At 53.7% G+C, this 19,730-nt stretch overlaps 2 protein-coding genes across 2 annotated transcripts; both read right to left on the minus strand.

Moving 5' to 3' along the window:
* Positions 1 to 672: 672 nt before the first annotated feature.
* On the minus strand, positions 673 to 5,519 carry DHH (desert hedgehog signaling molecule). The gene is made up of 3 exons (XM_043561807.1): positions 4,929 to 5,519; positions 2,004 to 2,265; positions 673 to 1,724 (listed from the first exon to the last, which is right to left on the minus strand). The coding sequence occupies exons 1-3, from the start codon at positions 5,229 to 5,231 to the stop codon at positions 1,099 to 1,101; spliced, it is 1,191 nt and encodes a 396-aa protein (XP_043417742.1). The 5' UTR covers positions 5,232 to 5,519; the 3' UTR covers positions 673 to 1,098.
* A 1,713-nt stretch (positions 5,520 to 7,232) lies between these two features.
* Positions 7,233 to 19,642, minus strand: LMBR1L (limb development membrane protein 1 like). The gene is made up of 17 exons (XM_043561801.1): positions 19,242 to 19,642; positions 15,969 to 16,053; positions 14,890 to 14,923; positions 13,725 to 13,864; positions 13,433 to 13,536; positions 12,741 to 12,867; positions 12,100 to 12,168; positions 11,895 to 11,959; positions 11,498 to 11,570; positions 11,323 to 11,406; positions 11,152 to 11,228; positions 10,530 to 10,607; positions 10,309 to 10,382; positions 9,996 to 10,086; positions 9,823 to 9,889; positions 8,041 to 8,202; positions 7,233 to 7,834 (listed from the first exon to the last, which is right to left on the minus strand). Exons 1-17 carry the CDS (start codon positions 19,311 to 19,313, stop codon positions 7,767 to 7,769), a joined length of 1,470 nt encoding a protein of 489 aa, XP_043417736.1. The 5' UTR covers positions 19,314 to 19,642; the 3' UTR covers positions 7,233 to 7,766.
* Between the last annotated feature and the right edge of the window lie 88 nt (positions 19,643 to 19,730).

Raw genomic sequence — 19,730 nt, forward strand, 5'->3', positions numbered from 1 at the left:
CTTGGAGAGCCTCCCCTTGTACCCCCAAACACACACACCAGGGCTTGAAGCTGTTCTCTGCCCACAGCCCTTCAGGAGAGGTAAGTTCCAGCCCTCTGTGCCCGTTCTTTCTCTTGACCAAGAGTGTGTGGGAACTATCAGTTATAAATTAGCCAGGGATTCCCAAGGGTCATCAGTTGGTCCAGTAACATCCCAGAATAAAACACGGGACCCACCCAGACCCTGACACTAGGGTAGAATGGGAATGAGGTTGATTCATGGCCTTTGGGAAGGGACCAGGATTGCAGGCTAACAATCAGGGACCAGAATTCTCTGGGCATCAGTAACTCAATGGCCAGAGACCTTGCTGGAACCCCTATGAATGAGAAAGGACGTTCCTGGACCCTCTTGCTCCTTCAACAACCCTGTCCCCTCCAACAGTCTGTATGGAACCGTCAGGGCAGAAGGATGGTGAGAGAAGGCACCAACAGCCTAGAAAAGGGTATGACTCATCTGGTCTCCTGGTCTCCGGAGCTGATCAATTGGGCCCCACCTCTGAGGGGAGGAAGCAGGCGGGAAGACCTGCTGGGGTGGGGTAGGAGGAGCCAGAAGGAAGGTATTGCCTCGGAGTTAGTTCCTTTTCTCCACTCTGGAGGTGAATTACTCTCTGAATAGAGATATTTTCCAATAAGCTCCTGCAAGCCTTCCCTTTATTAGCCCACCTGTAGGAAAATGTCAGACGTCAGATTGGCTGGCTGTGTCAGACAGTGTTAACGCCGTGCCCTGGCCCCTCACCTTGCCAGGCGGGGCAAGCAGATCATTATATTACAATTTATAAATAGAAAATAAAATAAAATAATCGGGTGGGGCCGAGGCACTCGGGAAGAGGTGAAATAGTCCTCGTCAGGGAGTACCCACCATCAACCCCGTCTACCTAGGACCAGGGATCTCCTCTCAGCTGGAGGTTGCCCCTAAACCAAGCAGTCCAGTCTCGCCTCCATTTTTTCCCCTATCCCTTCCTCCCCCCGCAGTCAGCCTCCTCTGCTGCCCACATCCCCAGATCTCAGCCCGAACGCCCCGGTTTCAGCAGGCGCCTCTGGGTTTCTGGGTCCGCCGCGCTCAGCCCAGCAGCTCCTCCGCCAAGCGATAGAGGAACCGAGAGTACCAGTGCATGCCAGTCGGCTGGACGGCCCCGCCGGGAAGCAGCGCCCCCAGCGCGTGTAGCAGGCGCAAAGGAGCGAAAGCGCGGTGCGCCCACTGATGACTCTCCAGAACCGCGTAGCACGAGGCCAGGACGTCGTTGACCAGCAGCGTCCCGTGTGCTGTGAGCGGCGCGAACACGCCAACTGCTTCCTCGCGCGCCACGCGGGCTATGCGTGCCGGCCGAAGCGCGTCCCCGCCGGGCGCCAGCACCGAGTCCCCCGCCCGCAGCCGGCGCGCGAACACCGGCGCAAAGTCGCCCGGTGCGGGCGCTGGCCCCCGAGCGGCGAACACCAGGTGCCAGGGCGTGAGCAACAGCTTGCGCGGGGGCCGCTCGGTCTCCACAGCCACGAAAGAGGCCCGGCGCTGCAAGTCCCGGTCCAGGAAGAGCAGCACGGGCGTGGGCACCACCCGGCCTGCCGCGTCTGCAGCCAGCACCCAGTCTCCGCGGTGCAGTTCCCGCAGGCCCTTCCGCTCTCCGCTTCGCAGGCGCACGGTGGCATTTCCCGGAAAGCAGCCGCCTGCCCTGACCGCCAGTGAGTTATCTGCAGGGAACATGCACAGAGATGACTGAATCAAGACCAGCGGTTCCAGGATGTACAGATTCTCAAAGATATGGGTCGAGCCCAGCCGCAGACCTCAACCAGTCCTGGGACAGAATGTAATTTCCCATGGATCTGGCCCCAACCTGGGCAGAAATGGAAGGATGGTTTACAACCCTAACGCCCACTTGGTCTCCCCTACGGTCGCACCGGAAAGGTGCAGCCTCAGTTTCCCGGCAGGAGCCCCCTTTGGGTGGACCTCACCACCCACCCCTACTGTACCGGCTTTGACCGACACGTGGACGTGGTTGCGGGACTCGTAGTAGACCCAGTCGAAGCCGGCTTCCACTGCCAGCCGCGCCAGCAACCCATACTTATTGCGGTCGCGGTCGGACGTGGTGATGTCCAAGGCACGACCTTCGTAGTGGAGTGAGTCCTGAGCGTGGTGGCCATCTTCGTCCCAGCCCTCGGTCACCCGTAGGCGCACTCCGGGCCACATGTTCATCACGGCAATGGCCAGCGCGTTCACCCGCTCCTTACAGCGCTGGCGGGGAATAAAGGAGTCAGTCTCCTCACTACCACTCTCACCTTAGGGGCAAAAGGGACCTGGACGGGAGGGTCGATTCTTTGTTTTCCTGGCCTGACTCCACTCCCTCCCAGGTTTTGAGTGTCCCGGAGAAGTGAGAAGCCGAATAGGTGCAGTCGTCAATAAGCACTCCCTTTCCAGAGCGTTATGGGAGAACTGTGGGGTGCCCTCGGAGACTGATAGGGGGTGCCTATACCTAGCTCTTTCCCCACTTTCGACGCCCGCCCCTCACTCGTAATGGGACCTCGGCTCAACCTGGAAGAGGGCAAGAGTTGAGAGGGCGGGTGGAAGCTCGGTCAGGGAGGGGTTGAGCAGCCTGGCTCCCGGAGAGGAGCCCCTGTTTGAGGCTGGCCCCCGCCCCAAGCCCCGGCTGCCCTCCCTCCGCCTGATTCATCTTTTGTTTCGTTGCCTTCCCTGGCACCGGGCATCGCTTCCTTCCTTCCTTCCTCCTCCTCCTTTCGGCCCCTAGCATTAACCCCTTGGTGGTGCGAGTGCCCCCCACAGAGGTGCCCAAGCGGAGCCGTGGGGGATCAAGGCTGCTGGAAAAAGGGTTTGGGTGGCGGGGGCTGCGCGAAGTACAATGGCCATTCTCCGGGATGACTTAACCGAGCGAGAATCCCGGGCCGAGGCCGGGGACGCGCCGGGAGAAGCGGACTCAGCAGCTCCATCCACAAAGGCGCTTTTCAGCCGCCCCGGCTCAGGGAGAGGAAAGGGCAGAAAGCCGCGCCCCCCATCCCTGCTCCCGCCCGCCGGGCCCCCTCCCCCAGCGCGACCAGCCCTCCCAATTCCAACTCAGGCTCTGCCAGCCCGGAGAGCCCGGTCTTTCCATCTCTGTTCCAGATGCATCCCAGAAAGGCGTGGGAGTAGCACCTGAGATTAGCAGGAGCTGCCCTTGCGCGGAACTGGGGGGCCCCCTGCAGGGTGGGAGCGGAGTGGAGGGAAAGCATCAGTGGCTGGAAGCCTGCACCCGGGGGAGTGAGACCACGGTTATCTGGGCGGCTCTAGTCTGGGAGCCGGAGACCTTGGCACGCACCATAGCACGGACGCGGCGGGAGGAGGCTCGGAGAGGACAGCTTCCTTTTCTTCTCCTCGCTCCGACCTCTCACCTCGGACTTGGTTTTCTCCTAAGTGCCAGAGGGGCACTTTCCCCCTTCCCTTCTTCCCGAGTTTTCTACACCTCCGCAGGGTTGGAGAGCAGGGGAGGGGAAGACAGGAAAAGTGGTAACTCCTTCCAACTTTTTGTCGTTCTGTCCCCTAAGGAGGCCCTGAGGCCTTGACCTGCGGGGGCAGCAGCCCAGTGCAGAGCCAACTCAATGGAGGCCTTTTGCAGCCAGGGTGTGGGAGATAAGCAGGACTGAGGGGTTCCCAGGCCCGTCAGAGCCCCTCCTGGGCCTGTCCCTTTTTCTGGCCCCTCTGCTGCAGGTGGCAGCCAGAGGAACAGGTCACAATATTCCATGACCAAGGAGGGAAGGAGTGTCCCCTTCCCAATCTCTGAGTAGAAGTAGAAGGAATTCTTTCTCCCCTGGACAGGTTTTCCTAACAAAGTAACCTGGAAAACTATGGCAATTAATCGGAGGAAATCCGTACCCCTCCCTCTCCCCCCACCTCCCCACTCCATACACAATTAGGTGGTGTAATGGAAAGTGTATAGGACTTAGAATCAGGAGTCCTGAATTCTAGTCCCAGCCATGCCACTAATTAGTTTTTAAGACTTTGATTAAATCGCTTTTCCTCTTGGGGCCCAGTTCTCAGCTGCAAAATTGAGGCGGGGAGGTGGAAAAATGTGACTTCCAAGTTTCCTTCCAGTTCTGACATTTAAGATCACTGGCCAGAGGTGGTCTTTCACCCCTAAGGTATTGCTCACCTAGGTCAGTTAGATTACTAGCAGATGCTTACTGCATGGTAGTTGAATTTAATCTTCAATTTCAAGGAAAACCCCTGAGCTAAGCTGAGCTTGAGGGATGCCTGGAACACTTTGATTCTCAGGTGGGCCCGTCTCTTCTTCCCATTGAGGACTACTTTTCACCCAAGACAGTCGTTTAGACTCTAGAATAGCCTTGCCTTGGTTCTAGGGTGCCTCTCCCATGCTGAAGACAATTCCTGCTCAGCCCTTTCTCAGGTAGATGACCTGGTGACCTAACCCTTCGCCACCCCTTTCTCCTTCAATCTCTTCAATCTCTTCAAAGCCCACAGATCTTTTCCACAATCAGGTCAGGAGCCAGGCTAAGGGTAGAGCTTTCTGTCTGCTGCCTAGCCAGCTCCTGGCCCCCAGCTCACCCCAGCCCTTCCTGCCTGGCTCGGTAGCTGACCCCCGGTCCACGCCTCAGCCATTTCCCGTCTCGCCTGCCGCCATCCTCCTTTCCCCGCCCTCTCTGTCTCTCCCAGCTTCACTCTCACTAGTCCCTCCTCCCCTCCCCACTCGAGCCTCTCCCTATTGGGATCCCTCCAGATTACTTAGTCCAGTGAGCAAAGGTGGGTTTTTTTTTTTTTTTTCTTGGGCGGGGGGTGGAATGGTGGGAAGAGATTTTAAGGTCCCTATAGATGAAACCCACCTCACCCTTCCGGGGCTGCCGCAGGAACTTGCAGTGCCCTGGGCGCAGGTGGGGAGAGGTCCTCCTTACCTCGGTCATCAGGCGGTCTGCACCACTGTTCTCCTCATCCTTGAAGATGATGTCCGGGTTGTAGTTGGGCACCAGGTCCCGGAAGCGCTCGGAGCCCCTTGCCACTCTCCCCTCTGCCGGCCCACTGGCGCCTAGGGTCCGCTCGGGCATGCTGGGCACAAATTGCTTGTAGAGCAACGGCACGAGCTGCTTGCGCACGTAGCGGCGCCGGCCAACCGGTCCCCGGCCCGGCCCGCAGCTCTGGGCAGGCAGCGCCAGAAGCGCCAAGCAGCACAGGGGCACCAGCCTGGCCGGCAGCGCCATGGATGCAGAGGACTCAGGCCACAGGGAACGTTCTTGTCCTCACTAGCTCGCCCGTCAGTTGGGCATTTCCCTAGGCACCAGAGAGCCCAGCAGGCAGAGCTGCCCCCAGAGTGCCCTAGAGCTCTTGTGGCTCTGCGCACCTGGCTGCCGCTGGCTCTGCCCACATGCCCCCGGGGGGTCTGGAACCTGCTACTGATGGGCCATCATAGCAGGGAAGGGGGGTCGTGGGTGAGTGCCAGCCCAGCCTGGCTCTGCTGCCCGGCTCCTGCGCTGCCAGAACTCCCCGGCCCCGCCTTAAGTGGCCCCTGGCCCCGCCCCCCGCCCTTCTCCCAGGACCGTCCCTCCCCCTCCCACCGGGGCGGGGGCTCTAGCCGGTCACCGCTGGTCCATTGAAGTGTGTCCCATCCTGGAAACTGGGCAGGCACCTGTCTAAGAATTCCTAGCAGCTTTTCAGTCCGTAGCTGCCTGAATAAGCATCCTTCTACTCCCAAACCTAAGTTTGGCACCAAACCACCCTCCTCTGATACTTGAATTGGATCTTTACTGTCCCAAAGCCTATCCTGGCAGGCCATTGTCCTCTGCTATCATCCAGGAAGTATGGGTTCCAGTTTCTACCCAAGGCCAGCCAAGCCCTTTGGGCATACAACCAGAGCCTTTCTTCTCACTGGTCCTCCCCAAACGTCCCCCACTTTTCATCTCTCCTCAGCAGTAACTAGGACTGGAAGGGGAGGGTACCAGCGGACCATTTTCTCTGGTAACTCTGCAGCTTTTTTCTGAGAGCTTCCCCCAGAATCAGGGACAGAGTTTTGTAGTTATTATCTAGCTCTGGACTTCAAACTTCCACCCTGTCAAACACCCAAAGGCTGCTTCTCTTCTAATGCGTAACGTTGTCAGGTGGAAGCTGCTGGAAGGTAAAGTGAGTACAGTTACAGTCTCTAACAGGCTAATGGATGCTTCCCTTCACCTTCCATCTAGGCATCTCTCTATAGCTTTCTCCCTCTCTGGACCCCCTCGGGCTCTGCTTCCAGCCATCTAGGTTCATCTCAGAGGCTTTGAGCCTGCAACACTTCACCCACCAATCTATTATTGTTTAGAAATCACTGTCTCTAAGAAGCCTTCCCTGATGTCCTGACACTGCCCACCTGTTTCCCTGAGAACCAGTGATTAACTATCAACCTTTGTGGTATGTATTAGAATTATGTCACCCTTACTAGACAAAGCAGTTCTTAAGTACAAAACTGTTTACCATGAATCCCCGTGGCTAAGTACCTGGCTTAGAGTAGGGCGCTCAGCAAATTTTCGTGGAATCTACACTTTTCGTGTGTGTTCTATACTCCCCCCTCCCTCAGCTCCAAGATGAGCACTCAGTGCAACTCTGTACATTCGAAAAAAGTGTTCCTTCCTCAAGACACCTGACTGCCACTTGCAAGAAAATGGCTGTAGTCACATAAAGACTATGAGGTGAATGGTGCCCCTGGAAGTTGTACCATGCACAATCTGTATCATCCTGAGCAGAAACTTTGTCCCTACCCCCCAACATACCAGGGGCCTTGCATCGTATTCTAGGCACTGATAACCTCCGGAAAGATGGAGTTACATTATTTCCTGAGAACTACAAACCCTGGTTAGTCAGCCACTTCTTTTACTTTACATCCAAGTCAAGTCAGGGAGGACAGGGCTGAGGACATGTGCATATAGGGGGAAATTATCCTATTTCTACACTCATGCTCACTTACCCCCCAATAACCAAGGCCCAGAAACAAACCACGAAAACAAGGAAGAGTCAAGGGACCAGTCAGCTTTAAGCAAGGCTAAGGGAGGAGGAGCTTCCCACTGCTTAATTGTATGGCCTAACACTAGACCCAAGTCCCTAAAAGATACTAAGAATGTAGAGGGGGCAAGAGAAAGGATGGTGGGCGGGATATCTGTTTTTCTCAGTTGGTAGATTCAGAACTGGTGGGAATAAGACTGTTCAACAGACACAGAGACAGAGACAGGCCATTTGAAAAACCAAAGCAAACCCTGGAATCAACTTTATTGCTGATGGTTGTGGTCTCTTCTTCCCTATGCCCTCCTCTCTCTGATGGTCCAAAGCCCCTCCAGGATAGCACAGTGCTTAGGCTCTGCTGGGCCAGAGGCAAAGGAGACAATCTGCCTCCCAAGTCTGCCCCCAACTCAGTCCCTCCCCTGAACCCACCCTACCCTATTGCACATCAAATCATGTAAACATGGCTACGGGCATGGCCCTGAACAGCAGTGAGGCAGATTGATGTGTAAACAGATTTGGGACCAGGAGCCAGACCCAGTCACCCAGCCCCATTCCATGCTGAGGCCCACAGTTAAATCTGGAAAAGCAGGGGGGCCTGGTCCCAAACTCTGGCTCAGATTATGCAACAGTGCAGACAGCTCAGCTCCCCTCTACCACCCACCCTCTCAGATTCCAGGTCCTGAGGTCCACCCACTCCTGGGCGCCCCTCCAGGCCTGGGCAGCAGATGGCAGTGTCCAGTTTTCTCCCTCCCACCCCCAGCTGGACGTCACTGGTGCTGGGTCTTCCTAGATGCCCGGGGGAAACCGGAGACAGGCAAAGGCAATCTGTCCAGCCCTGGAGAAGAGGGAGGGTGGGTGGGTGGTCAAAAGCGGGACATAGGTCCAGTCTTGGGGGTAAGGAAACCGAGCCACAGAATGGGTGTCTGAGGCACGTTACAAACAAAGCAGAGAGCATGCCATCTCTCCTGGATGAGTGATCATGGTTCCAGAGGGCCCCACCTCACAACCACCCCACTAGCCTGCCCCCACACTCCCTCTCACCAAAGGCCCGGATCAGCTCTGCCCGCACAGCTGCGGTAAAGGTCTTCACCAGACAGAGAGTGGTGAGGCCCGCGAAGGCTGCATTGTAGAGGAACACGATGTAGAAATTGCCCAGCCAGTTGAAGCGTCCAAAGTCACCCAGCAGGTCAAAGCGAGTGAGCCCTGAAGTACAAAGGCCAGGATGGGAGTGGGCTCCCCAGCTCCTCCCTGGCTCAGAGCCCAGCTTTCTGCTGCCTCCTGGTGGCCACATCTCAACACTGCAATTCATAGGTTGGACTCCCCTATGCCTTAATGACTCCCACTCTCAACTTGTCTCAGAGGGAGTTCATGGATGTTGAAGAAAATGTCAGCAGCTAGGCTTGCTCCAACCTCCCTTCCAGAGTTTGGCACCTTCTCCTCCAATGGGGCCCCCCTCTGGCTCCACGTGTCCCTAGGAGCTCCCTGGGCCTGCTACTTGTTCCTGGGCCAGGAACCTAAAAGCTGGTCACTCAGTGCTTTTTTGGGGGACAGAGCAGTGTGGAGGCTCAGAGCTGTTTTGGTTCATATCCAAACTCCATCCCTAGCTAATTGTGTGATCAGGATCAAATTCTTTAAATTTCTGTGCCTCGGTGTCCTTAACTATCAAGTATAGAAAATAATGGGATTGTGAGAATTAAATGGGACAACACGCATAAGGCACTATATATATGCCAGGCACTATTCAAACACTTACTGAGCCATAACCATCATAATAGTGTCATCATAAGTCCAAATATTGGGGCCCTCTCCTACCTAAAGACATATTCTTACCTGCATCCAACGCACGTAAGGAACTAACTAGTGGGCCACAAGTCTAGTGTCCTACTAAATCCCCATGGCATTAGTAGTACAAATGGTGTAATGGAGACAACACGAACTGAAGAACCAAACAGAACTGATGTAAATACTAAATCACTTAGGAGACATGGATGATGGTATGATGGATGGGGGGATGACCTATGCAACTCCCATACTACCCTGGGGGGAACTATTATACTTTTGAACACTTTTTACCAGGTAATTCTAGATCATAGCTCTAAAGATGGGAGAAGGATTGAGTGTATTATCTGATGCCCCAGTGTGTGGGGAAAAGCACTGGACTGGGGTTTAAGAAACAAGGGTTCTTGGGGCGCCTGGGTGGCTCAGTCGATTAAGCATCTGACTTCAGCTCAGGTCATGATCTTGCAGTTCGTGTGTTTGAGCCCCACGTCGGGTTCTGTGCTGACAGCTCAGAGCCTAGAGCCTGGAGCCTCCTTCTCTCTGCCCCTCCCTGCTCATGCTCAGTCTCACTGTCTCTCTCTCTCAGAAATAAACATTAATAATAATAATAATAATAATAATAATAATAATAAAGAGACAAGGGTTCTAGCGTGACTTGGCCTTGCTTCAAACTAGTTGTCTAATTCGTTAAGTCAATTAGCTTCTCTGTTTCTTGTCTTTACAAAATGTGAATGTTTATTAGTGGATCCAGCCCAAAGGAAGATTTGGGGAAAAGTGGTGCTTCTCCACCAAAAAATGGAAGTAAAAGGGAGAGACTATGGGATGTAGCTAATGGGAGAAGTATGAGCTTTGAAGCAACACTACTCTGAAGCTCAACAGAGGCGTTTTACAGGGCCTCAATTTCTCCATCTGTATAATGGGGGTAATACCTCCTTGAAGGTTTGTTGTGGGAATTAGAGACAGCATGTATAGAAAGTATAAGCTTAGCATGAGTAGGTACTCAGAAAAAGCCAATTAATTCCTTTACCTCCTTTTGCTACTTACCCAGGGTTCGAGAAAAGACAGGAAGTGCTGAGCTTAGGACCAGGAGACAGACACAGTTCCCAATTATCTGGGTGGGAGTAAGGAAAAGGGGAGGTGAGGGTAGCAGAGCTGCTAGCACCTAGCACCCATGCATGCCTCCAGGGAGGCTTCCACTATACCCTGCCCCCAGCTACCTGCGTCATGGCTGTGTCGTGCCATCTGGGCCGCAGGCCCCGGAAGAGTGGAGAGCTGTAGAATCCCACAACTGAGGATATCATCAGGTAACTGCCACTGAGTTAAGGAAGAACTGGCCAGCTCCCAAGGATTAGCGTCATCTCAAAGGAAATGGACCTCTCCCCTAACCCTCCTTTCAAGTAAATCTTCTTTCTGAACCCCAGGTTGGTGAAGACTTGCCCCCTTCCCCAACATTCCCACCACACCTTCCCACCACAGTCCCAGGAGACAAGTCCAGTGAACAGAGGCAATGGTGGGCTTCCAGAAGGATACAAAATGAGTACAACCTGAATGACGGCACCAAAGGAGCCCAGCTTGGAGAAGGAGACCTGGCCCAGGGAGGCATCCTGAGAGACGGAGTGGTGTCACTATAGAGTATTCCCTACCAGGAGCACCACCCAGCACCCAGCCTTCACTCTGGCCTCAGCTTCTGTCTCTCACCCCTAGCCTTTCTTAGGCTCTCCCCAAAAGATGGTGGGAGGGTGGCCCAGTACCTGCATGCCTCGGGGCATGGCAGCCTCATCGATGAGCAGCTCCAGGATGTGGATGGCCACAATGAGCACAGAGAGGCCCTGTGTGAAGCAAGGTCATGGACTTCCATTCCTGCCTCAGCCCACAGCTGTATTCAGAGCTGAATGTTAAGAGCAGATACTCTGGCCCAACATTTTCAGTTTCCCATTAGCTGTGTAGGACTGTTCAAGGCTGTTGCTAGCAACAGAGCACCTTTGAGGGTATTATAAGACACACCCTTTCTGGTCAAAGAGAAAAATGTACCTCTTCCTCCAGACTGATAAGACTTATTTCCAAGTCCAGAACATGGTAAGTGAGGGGATGGACTAGATTTCAACCCCTATTTTCATCCCAGAGAAAACCCGTGTGACTACTACTCAGTGGCCATGTATGACCTTAGGCAAACCCCTTTGCTTCTGTTTCTTAATCTACAAAATGGGGATTGATGTGCTCGGTACAGGGCAGGGCACAAAGTAGCAATCAGTGAGAGGCAATTACTAGTATTGAAGATAACCAGGTCCCTGAATCTCCTCCCCCTTCCCTGAGATGACCTAAAGTACTCAAGAGCCTACTATTCCTCACCTCCACCAGGAATGGAATACCTACCGTCAGTACCAGTAAGCACAGCATGGCCAGGGGGTAGCCCAGGTTCCGCTGCCAGGCTGAAGCCTTCCGCCGCTTCTCTGTACAGGGATGGAAAGCTGTTAGCAAGGGCCTAGAATGAAGGGCTACCTTCCTAGGGGACACATAGTTATCAATCCCTACCAACCTACATACCCAGCAGGACCCTCTGTGTCTGCAGAGCCAGGACCTGTCTGTGCAGCAGCTCCATATCCAAATGCAGCCAGCAGGAGGTGGGATCTGAGGGCAGAGAAGATGGTGCTGCCCCCCAGTCCTGAGGGCCCTGCCCAAGCCATGCCCACCATCCCATCTGGGGAGAACCATGACTCACTGCAAATCCTGCGGGTTAAAGCTGCCTCCTCAAAGGCTGAACAGTACAGCTGCTCCTCCAGGTCTTCCAGCAGCTGAGGGGAGGGGAAAGGGGAAAACGTCAGAGGTTCCCTGGTCCCAAAGGCCCAGGAGACCCCCGCTCATCCCAGGATCCATAGTCTTATTCCTTCCCCTAACCCTCATTCATCACCCTGCGGCCAGTGGCTTAATCTAGTCCCTCCCAACTGCCTGTGTTCTGCCTTGCATGTCTGGTGACCAGCTCCAGATGATGGAAGTGAAAGGCACAAGAGGCAGCAAAGGCTGGGACCTTCTGCAAGGCATGCACCACACAACTGTAGGCCTGCCTCACTGTTTGGCCCCAGCTTTTCAGGAATCAAAGGGCAAAGAGTACTACATACCCGAGGCTTGACCAGTAGCTTCCCAGTGACTGAGAACATGCGGGCGAGACCTAGTGGAGTACACACTGTGGGGACAGGAGCCAGTTACCTGCCAGACCTTTCTCTCAACAACTTTCCCTACCCACCCTTCCATTCCCTCTCTTTCCATCCTGGTTACTCTGATCCATGGACTTTACCCATGCTCTCCAAGACCCCAAACACTCACCCAGGAGCAGCAGGACCCCAAGAAAGGAGATGCAGGAGTAGAGGTAGGGGAGGTAGTACTCCCAGAAGTCTAAGGGTAAAAAAGAAGTAAGTCAGCTCGTCTCTCCTCCAGCTTCCTGAGGGCTAGCTAGCAAGCTTCAGAGACTAGCAAGGACACCACATACAAGCCTATGGGGGTTAGGCAAGTAATACAAATGAGGAAAGCTGGCCTAGTGCCAGCAGAACAGGAAGCAGCGGGGTCCTAAGTCATAGGACCAAACTGGAGGTCTTAAGCCATATCTAAAGAACACAACTGCTATTAGGCCCACCCAGTCCCTGGGGTCTAGTGTGGCTGGATCCTCAACCTTGTCAGAAAAAGCCATAAATCTAGATATTTAATGTGAAATCTCCCAACTTTTACATTTCAGCAACTGACACAATGATTGTAAAAAAAATGATTATATTTTTAATCATTGCATGGGTCCAATGGATCATTCCTGCAAATTGGACTTGGCCTGAAGTCCATCTGTTTGAAACTTCAGTCTTAGAAACATGGTCCCAACCTTCTCCACCTTACAGGGATACAGTTGTTCCAGGCAGAGGAACATCAGCCACTGCAGAGTCACGCAGCCTGGAGGGTGGGAAGGAAGCTGGCTCTCTCACCATAGAGTGACTCCCTGCTGGCCTTGTTGTTGTCCACAATGGCCGAGGCCACCCACACCATGCCCAGCACCAGGAGGGTGAGGAGCATCAACATCACCACCGTCTCATAGACCCGGCCCAGGACACCCTATAGGAGGAGACAACAGATGAGGGTCAGGTTCAACATCAGGGGAAGGTAGGAGACACTGGGGATGGCAGCCTGGCTGGGGAAACCAGAGAGGACTGGGTTCAGGAGACAGGGAACATCTAGGGACATTCATTATACAGGATAGGCTTCATCTGGAACCCCCTCCTCAGGTACCTTCTCTATCCTGCCTTGCCCTGGGAGGCTGACCCCTGAGGGCTGCATCACGTAAGCTCTTTGCCCTCTGGGAAGAACAGGCAGGAGAGTGGAAAATAGGAAGAGAGGGATCAGGGTATTTCTTCAGTTTCCTCCTACCTTTGGCTTTATGGTTTTGGCAGTGGCTGTGAAGCACCTTCCAGCTTCAAGTATCAGTGGGTTCCAGAAACTATTTCCCTTTGCTCCCATAGGCCTAGAGGTGGTAATGACTTCCTGCTGCCAGTAGCACTTCAAACTCCTTGTTGGTCCCCTTAACTCTGACTAAACCTCTGCCAATAGTCTTTGTTAAAATCTCTTCAGTTGAACCATCTGAGTGGAATTCTGTTTCCTGCCTGGGTATAACCCCACTCACCTTTCTGGAGCCAGCAAAGCCCTCAGACTCAGTGAAGAAGTATGCAAAGGGCATGAGGAAGATGAGGGACAGGTTAGAGAAGAGAAAAACGAGGTTCCAGAGGCCTAGAGCAAAAAAGGAAAAACAGAGGTGGTCAGTGGGGGAATGGGAATGACCCACTGGGGACTGATCATGTGGCAGAGGAGGGGGCAAGGGTGGGGTGATATATGACTAATTGGCCTAGGCTGTCTGTGTCTGTCTGAACATACCTGTTTCCTATCCCCACCCCAAGTTGCAACCAGGAGCAACGTACCATGGATGAGGGAGCCGTTGAGCCACTGGATATAGTAGTTGCGAGGCAGTGAGAGCAGCACCTCATTGCTGATAATGGAGAAGGGCAGGAGCAGGACAGCACCCAGGGCGACTGCCAGGGTAAAGGTGCAGAGCTCGAGCCTGGGCAGAGAATGGGTGGTGCCCTTGCTTAGCCTGGGCACTTACTCCCTTTGGCCCAGGAAGCCCTATTTGTCCCCATGGGCACCTGTGAACTACATGTAGCAGTGACAGACTGAGGGAAGGAGCCATCCAGCTAGGGCACTACCACTGCCCCCCTGAACACCCCCTCCAAGGAAGCCCTGGCACAAAGAATGGGAACACCTTAGGCATTCATGCCATCTGCCACGACACTTGCCCAGACTGTCCCCAGGAATGTGGTCCTCCTACACACGCCTGCTGGGTATGGCAGGTATGCCAAGCTAAGGGGCTTGTCTTCTCTTCTCTTCTCTGCTCAGAGATGTGGATTTCTGAGCTTGCCTTCTCCAGCCCAAATAAGAGCAGGGTCACCCCATATGGCTATGCCCTGCATGAAGGCACTAGGCAAAGGAAAATAAGGAGGAGCTGAAACCCAGCTTGATAGCCAAGGCCTGTGTCCAGGACTGCCTCAGCTGAAAAGAAGAGACACTTTTTTATCTAGTTGGTCCACCAAGAGGGGAAGGTTGCCTTCCTCTAAACTGTTGACCTGGAGGGGTCATCTCTCTATTTTCCCTATATGTGCTGGTGAATAATAGTAACAGCCTGGAGCAAGGGTTATCCTCTCAGAACCAAGCATGCCCTGCCCTTGACGGTTCCACCTTCCACATCCCCTGCTCTATTTCCATTGGTTTACATCCCTGCAGTACTGCCTCCCTGATGGTCACTGGGAGGTGAAGCCAAGCTGGAACCACTTCCGGTGACTCAGGCCCCAGATCACAGTCCCTGGCCAAGAGGCTCCCAGAAACTCCTGGCCTAACCAGGAAGACAGGAACAACAGCTTTTCCAAGCGTCTCCAGGGTGGAGTGAAGCCGGAAGAAGCCAGAAATGGAGTGGCAGCAGAAGCCCTCTCTTCATTGTACAACACCTCACTCCCCCCCTGGCTCCAGGAGTCTCACTAGATCCCAGCTTCTAAAGGTCCCTGGTGCCAGTGCTGAGGCAGCAACACTTACGCAATCTTGTTGACTGTGGCATCTTCATCATCCACTACGAGAGAGGGGGGGGGGGCAAGGGGAAGAGGTAGGACATCAGTGGGCAGCTCTGGGAACCATCTGTGCTACAGTGGGCCCTGCCACCCCCTCCCTATCCGGAGGCAGAGCTGGACAGGAGGCTCTGGGAGAGTCCACACTATGAACCCACAACCTATTCTCTGGCCAAGGTGGCAGCTTTAAGATCTGTGGTCCCAGGCAGAGAGAGTACAGGCCAGAAATTCTCTCACTTCCCTCCCTCCCCACAATCTCTCATTGCAGGTTCCTCTTTGCAAGCTGAACACGTAAGAAACAACTGGTCTGTAAGGCTGGTTACATCAGTGGCTGGATTAAGCAAAGGGAAAACAGGGGAGGGGGAGGGGAGAGTCACAGAGAAAGCCCTCAGGAGCATTACACTGAGGAGTAACTGTTTTCTAGGGTGGGGGTTCATGAAGCCTTCTGGAGGGAAGGAAAGGCTAGGGCCGGGACAGGATGATCCGGACAGGCAGGTGGAGGGAACTGGGGCAAGTGTGTCACCCGAATCGCACAATGCCTACAGGAAGGAAAGCTCCAATCTGAGCACACTTAGGCTCTCTATAAAGAGAAAGTCCACCTTCACCAGGTCCTGGGGTCCCAGTGGTCAGCAGGTCTCTGTTACTGGGTGTGGATGCACTAGTGGAGAGAACAGCTTGTACCCATGGTAGCACTCGCCATAATATCCATTTTAGGTTCACAGAGGGCTTTCATATTAACCATCTCATTTGGTCCACACAATGTCAATGAACTGGTTAGAGACTATTAGGCCTATTTTGTAGGGGATGGAACTGAATGTCAGAAAAGTTACATGACTTGCCCAGTGGCTTTATCAGTTGCAGACCCTTCTGTCTAGACTTTCCACTATACCACCTTGCCCCTGCCTGTGGAAGGGAAGCAGAACAGGCAAAGGCTCCGAAACAGTTGACTCTCCTTTCCCAGCAGGCACCATAGGCCCATTCCCCTGAGGCTGGCCCCATGGCAACAGGATCCCTGGCAGAGGACAGGCAGGAGGGAGGAAAGTCACGTACCTGTGGTGAACTCAGCAGGCTTCTTGAAGTGGGTCAGGGCGATGTGGCAGAGGATGTAGAGTGTCGCAAACAGAAGTGTTGAGATCTGTGGCAGAGTGTGAGCTGGGATGAGAAACTCTAATCCCCAGCATATTCCACAGCCCCTGCGGCCTGTTAATTCTATGGGGTCACTTTCCCAAAACAAGGCACCATACTTCCCGAGGTTCCATTTTTCTCCCCAGTACTTTCTTCTGGTCAGGGCCCCAGGGGCCTCTAAGAAGCACCAGAAAGGGGACGGGGGGACAGTACTACGTCCAGCCCTATGAAGGTTTGTCTGGGAGAAAATAGCTTCAGCTGAACCCTGGTTGGTAAATGGGCAGAGAAAACTCCTAGAGATCCACATACACACATGCCTGAAATGGGCCACAGAACCAGAGGGAATTTACTCCTAGTACATTACTGGAAAGAATAGCAGGTTTCAGGGAAGAAGGGGATGCCTGCATTGTCCTGATCCTTCACTCTTCCTCCCTCTTCCCCTTCCCCGGCTGCCACTTTGGCCCAAGCTCCGGGAGAGAATAAGTAGGAATCATGTTCCTAGACTACTTCAGAATTTCTACTCTGTGTTTATTCAGGGGCCCTGAAAGATCAGATCTGCTCTGGGCTAAACTAGAGCCTCATTTAATCCCCTGTCCCTCAGAATAGACCTTAGTTGAGGCCCAACATCTAAAATTTACATTTCTAGAACCACATCCCCCCCCACCTTTGTTTTTTTGATTTTGATTTTTTACTTATTTTTTCTTTTATAATCATTTTATTTTTTTCCTATGTATGTATGTATTTATTTATTTATAATATAATTTATTGTCAAATTGGCTAAAATACAGTGTGTAAAGTGTGCTCTTGGTTTTTGGGGTAGATTCCTGTGGCTCATTGCTTACATACAACACCCAGGGCTCACATCAGCCCCTTTAAAGGCTGTTAATTCCTGGTCCCTACTTCAAGTGACTTCCAGCTCTGGAGCCAGGCCTCTCAGTGCCCTTGGGCAACTGGCCCTCCAATCACCAGTTATGGCAGGACTTGGCCAGGTAACTCTGCACATGCATGCATCCCTACCGTACCCCAAGTAATCTGCTGCTGTCCGGGGAAGGAGCCACTGGTCAGCTTGGCTCTGCAATCAGTGCTAGAGTCTTGAGAAGAGATGTTATTGCATTTTTAAAAATTAATTTATTTAAGTAATCTCTACACCCAATGTGGGGCTTGAACTCATAACTCCGAGACTAAGAGTTACACTCTTCTGGGGCATCTGGATGGCTCAGCCAATTAAGCCTCTGAATCTTGCTTTTGGCTCAGGTCATGAGCTCATGGCCTTGTGGGTTCAAGCCCCACATGGGGCTATGCGCTGGCAGTGAGAAGCCTGCTTGGGATTCTCTCTCTCTCTCTCTCTCTCTCTCTCCCCCCCTCTCTCTCTGCCCCTCCCCCACTTGCACTGTCTCTGTCTCTCGCAAAATAAATAAATAAACTTAAAAACAAAAAGAGCTACACATTCTTCCCACTGAGCCAACCAGGCACCATGAGATGTTAATTGCATTTAAAGTAAGCAAAGAAAGCAGGATCAGTCTTGTGGGTCCTCCAGTTCCCAAGAGGAGCTGACCCTACAGGGAATCTGCATACAGTGATCTATACAAGGAAGGAAGAAGTCAAAGAGACCCAAGAACAATGGATCTAGAACAAAACTTTAGCTTTTTATATTAGGGAAGCTGAGTAGAATGAGTTACTCAGATTGTACTGAAGCTTTCTACTGCCTAGTGCTCTCTCTGCCCTTGGGCTTGCGTAACAGCCAGGAAGGTGGGAGGGCTCAAAAGGTCAGGCTGGAGTTCCACGCAGTTCCAGCAGAAGCTAGGTCATTCTCTAGAGCAGTGCATGGGAGCCAGGTGGGGGAGGCACGAGAAGCCTTCAGGCTGCCCTTGGCCAGCACTGATGTCCTCAGCTAACAGTACTAAAGAGTGGGGGAGATATTTAGCAGGCTGCTTCTCTGTCCAAGGTCTCATCCCTCCCCATTCTCTAGGAATGTGGGCCTGTATCCCTACACTGTTTCAAGGCCTGGCATGTCTCCACAATATGCCCAACCTCACCACGTGGGACTATCCACTAAGGATCACCCAAGGAAAGCTGATCTGGAGTTCCACACGTGGACTGATACATTCCCTATTTTTCAGTCCTCACAGATAAGAGCAGACCTAGTTATGTCGTGGCTCACTTTACCTCTCCTCCAGTCTGAGGCTGCCCAGGGCAGATTGTGAAAAATAAAGGATGACCCCATCAGTGGGTCTCCCTTCTCATTAAGGCTTCTGTTCTTCCAGACCTTCCCTTTTTGCTTTCTATTTAGTATCTGGGGGTGAGGGCTACTCTCGGCAAGTCTGAGGAAGGAGACAGAGGCGGGATGAGAATTGAAAGCAGGCCTGAGGAAGATGCAGCTCCCTAAGTGCCACCGGTCTCCCCTGGGGCCCAGGAGGGAGGCGTCCATCACAGTGTGGCAGGTTCAGCTGTTGCTCTAGGTGGCAGTGAGCGAGTAGGGAACGCAGCCTGCGGCTCTCTGGAGCACTGGGGAGGGAGAGGGACATTCACAGGGGAAATCCCGGCGTGGCCGGGGAGCTAGGAACCTACGCTTGTGGGGGTTTCTAACAAACACCAATGAGAAGGAAAAGAAGGGGAAAACTTAACTGTTCTCCATCTCTACACCGAATCCCTCCCAGCAAGAGTCCTTTCTTCCGAAGTGGGAGACCCATCAAAGTCCCCCGTTCCTCTGACATGCCACCCCTACACCTCCCAAGTTTTTCTTGGAATCTAGTTCAGCGTTTGGACGTCCCCCTTTTCGTGAAACATCAGTGGAGTTTGCGGGTAATGCAAACAAGCCCTCCCTCAATTAAAGCCATCCCTCTCAGACTATCCGACTACGAAGATAAAACTCACTAGCCTCGCAGGCCCACGCCCTGAACCCCAGCAGGGGTGGGGGGAGGCAGGAGGGCGGGCGGGGGGAGGGGCATGTAGAGGGGAGGAACGGAAACCGACCCGCGGCTTTGTTTACCGCGCAGCTACCCTACTGATCCGATCTGGGGGTTCACCAGCCGGAGCACCGGTCCTTCCTTCTGTCAGGCCGGGGCCCTTGGTCGCTCGCCCCTGGACCTGGCTCTGAGCCTAGGTGGTCGCACTCCAACCCGAACTTCTCCCTCTCCCGCGACACCCGTGCTTCTCCCCCTCTTGGTCCTACCCTTCCTGCCCGGGTCCCGTACTCACAATGCACTCGCGAACCCTCTCGTGGAATAGCTGCTCTCGCACGGATAGCACTTCGTAGTCAGCTGCTTCCATACTCTGCTCAGCATGACTGGGGCGGGGGTGTCTCCGGGCCCGGGGAGGACGAGCGGGGATGAAGCCGCCGCCGCCACGCACCCGGACCCAGCCAAGGAGCCTTTCCTCGCAGCCTGCGACGGAAACTCGGGATAATCTGGAGCTCAGATTCAGTCGTCCGGACGCCTTAAAGGGGCAGGCACCAGGCGCCTGGTTTTAAAGGGCCCTGGCCCCCTCTGCTCCCTCCCCTTTAAGGTCCGGCCTCAGTTAACTTTAACGCAAACACCCGCCAACAAGCCTGCTACGAGGAAGCGCAGGTGCTGGTTCTATCTTACTGGAGACCAACTGACGACACAAGGGGTGGGCAGTTTCTTCCAGCGAGCTGAGTTCATTGGCTCCTAAGGAGCTGCCGCTCATCGCCAAAGGAACGCTGATAGG

The sequence above is a fragment of the Prionailurus bengalensis genome, chromosome B4 (assembly GCF_016509475.1).
Source record: "Prionailurus bengalensis isolate Pbe53 chromosome B4, Fcat_Pben_1.1_paternal_pri, whole genome shotgun sequence".
In the NCBI taxonomy this organism is placed as follows: Eukaryota; Metazoa; Chordata; class Mammalia; order Carnivora; family Felidae; genus Prionailurus; species Prionailurus bengalensis.